We start from the raw sequence: 1,156 nt of genomic DNA on the forward strand, positions 1-1,156 counted from the left end.
TTCCCAACCTCAGAAACTGTAAGCAATAAATGCCTTTTTTCTTTATAAATCACCCAGCTTCGGGTATTTTGCTATAAGCAACATACATAGACTAGTATCTCTACCAACCAATATGCAAATTTGAAATAGAAGCTAATTTAGATGTATTAGGCAAAATAGTTGAGATATCTGAGTTAGGGGTATCTCCTTATGCAAACCAGTATTCAAATAAAGAATAGGAGACACAGTGTGCAAATATTCAGACTAGCTGTGGTACTGTTTATTCAAATAAATGCACTTATTTGAATACTGGAAGTCTGGTGGTCTGGGCATGCAATGAATATGCTAATCAGGGGGAGTGGTTGCCCTATGCAAATATATGCTAATTAAACAGGGGCTGGCTCACTGTTTGGCAAATTAAACTCTACTTAGGGAATGTTACAGGCACCAATGACGCAAAGTGAATATCTTGGAAATCCTAGTATGCAAATGAGGATGCTAAGAGGTTTCCATGGGGACGCTGCCCTCACTGGTGCAGGTTACCTGGACTGCGCAGGACTGTTTCAAATGAGCCCCATAATCAGAGGACAGGGCAAACCAGTGGGTGGGGCACAGAAATGAGCCTGCTAAAGAGGATCCGCCCTCACCTTGAGTGGCATCTTGGCAAACTCATTAAGGATGGGCACGTCGAACACCAGGCGCCGCAGCAGATGCTGCAGCATGGATGGGCGGATGTACCTGTGAGGACATGCACAAGGCAGTGGTGGTGTCACGTGAGGCCCACTAGGCCCCGCGGCCCCGCCCATGCCCGAGTCCCTTCCCACCTGCACAGCGCCATAAGGCAGTCTTCGATGACATCACGCTGTGCCTTTGTGAGCGAGCGGCCGCGGGACAGGCGGTACACTGTGTGAAGCATGGAGTCTACCATGATGGCGCGATGCTCAGTTCCCGCAAAGAGTGGCGCACACTTTGTGATGAGTGGCAGCACGGCCAGGCACAAGTAGCGGTTCAGCGCCAGCGCCATCTCTGTGGTGCTGAAAGTGGCCTGGGGCACAGGGTGGGGACATCAGGCCTGCAGCACACCCCTGGGGTTGCCCTGACACCTGCCCTGGACAACTCTGGGCAAAGGACTGAGGGTTCTGATCATTCCCCTGAGACTTGCCTCTCCCAGTATCTA

General features: G+C 50.5%; 1 protein-coding gene across 1 annotated transcript in view; it reads right to left on the reverse strand.

Moving 5' to 3' along the window:
• RYR1 (ryanodine receptor 1 (skeletal)) overlaps nt 1–1,156 on the reverse strand; it is a 123,255-nt gene that overhangs the window by 65,654 nt on the left and 56,445 nt on the right. The window contains exons 48-49 of the mRNA XM_008573955.1: nt 804–1,024; nt 627–717 (exon numbers count right to left, since the gene is read on the reverse strand). Coding sequence (XP_008572177.1) covers nt 627–717; nt 804–1,024 — 312 coding nt within the window. The remainder of the gene's footprint in view (nt 1–626; nt 718–803; nt 1,025–1,156) is intronic.

Source organism: Galeopterus variegatus, unplaced genomic scaffold (genome assembly GCF_000696425.1).
Source record: "Galeopterus variegatus unplaced genomic scaffold, G_variegatus-3.0.2 Scaffold973, whole genome shotgun sequence".
In the NCBI taxonomy this organism is placed as follows: Eukaryota; Metazoa; Chordata; class Mammalia; order Dermoptera; family Cynocephalidae; genus Galeopterus; species Galeopterus variegatus.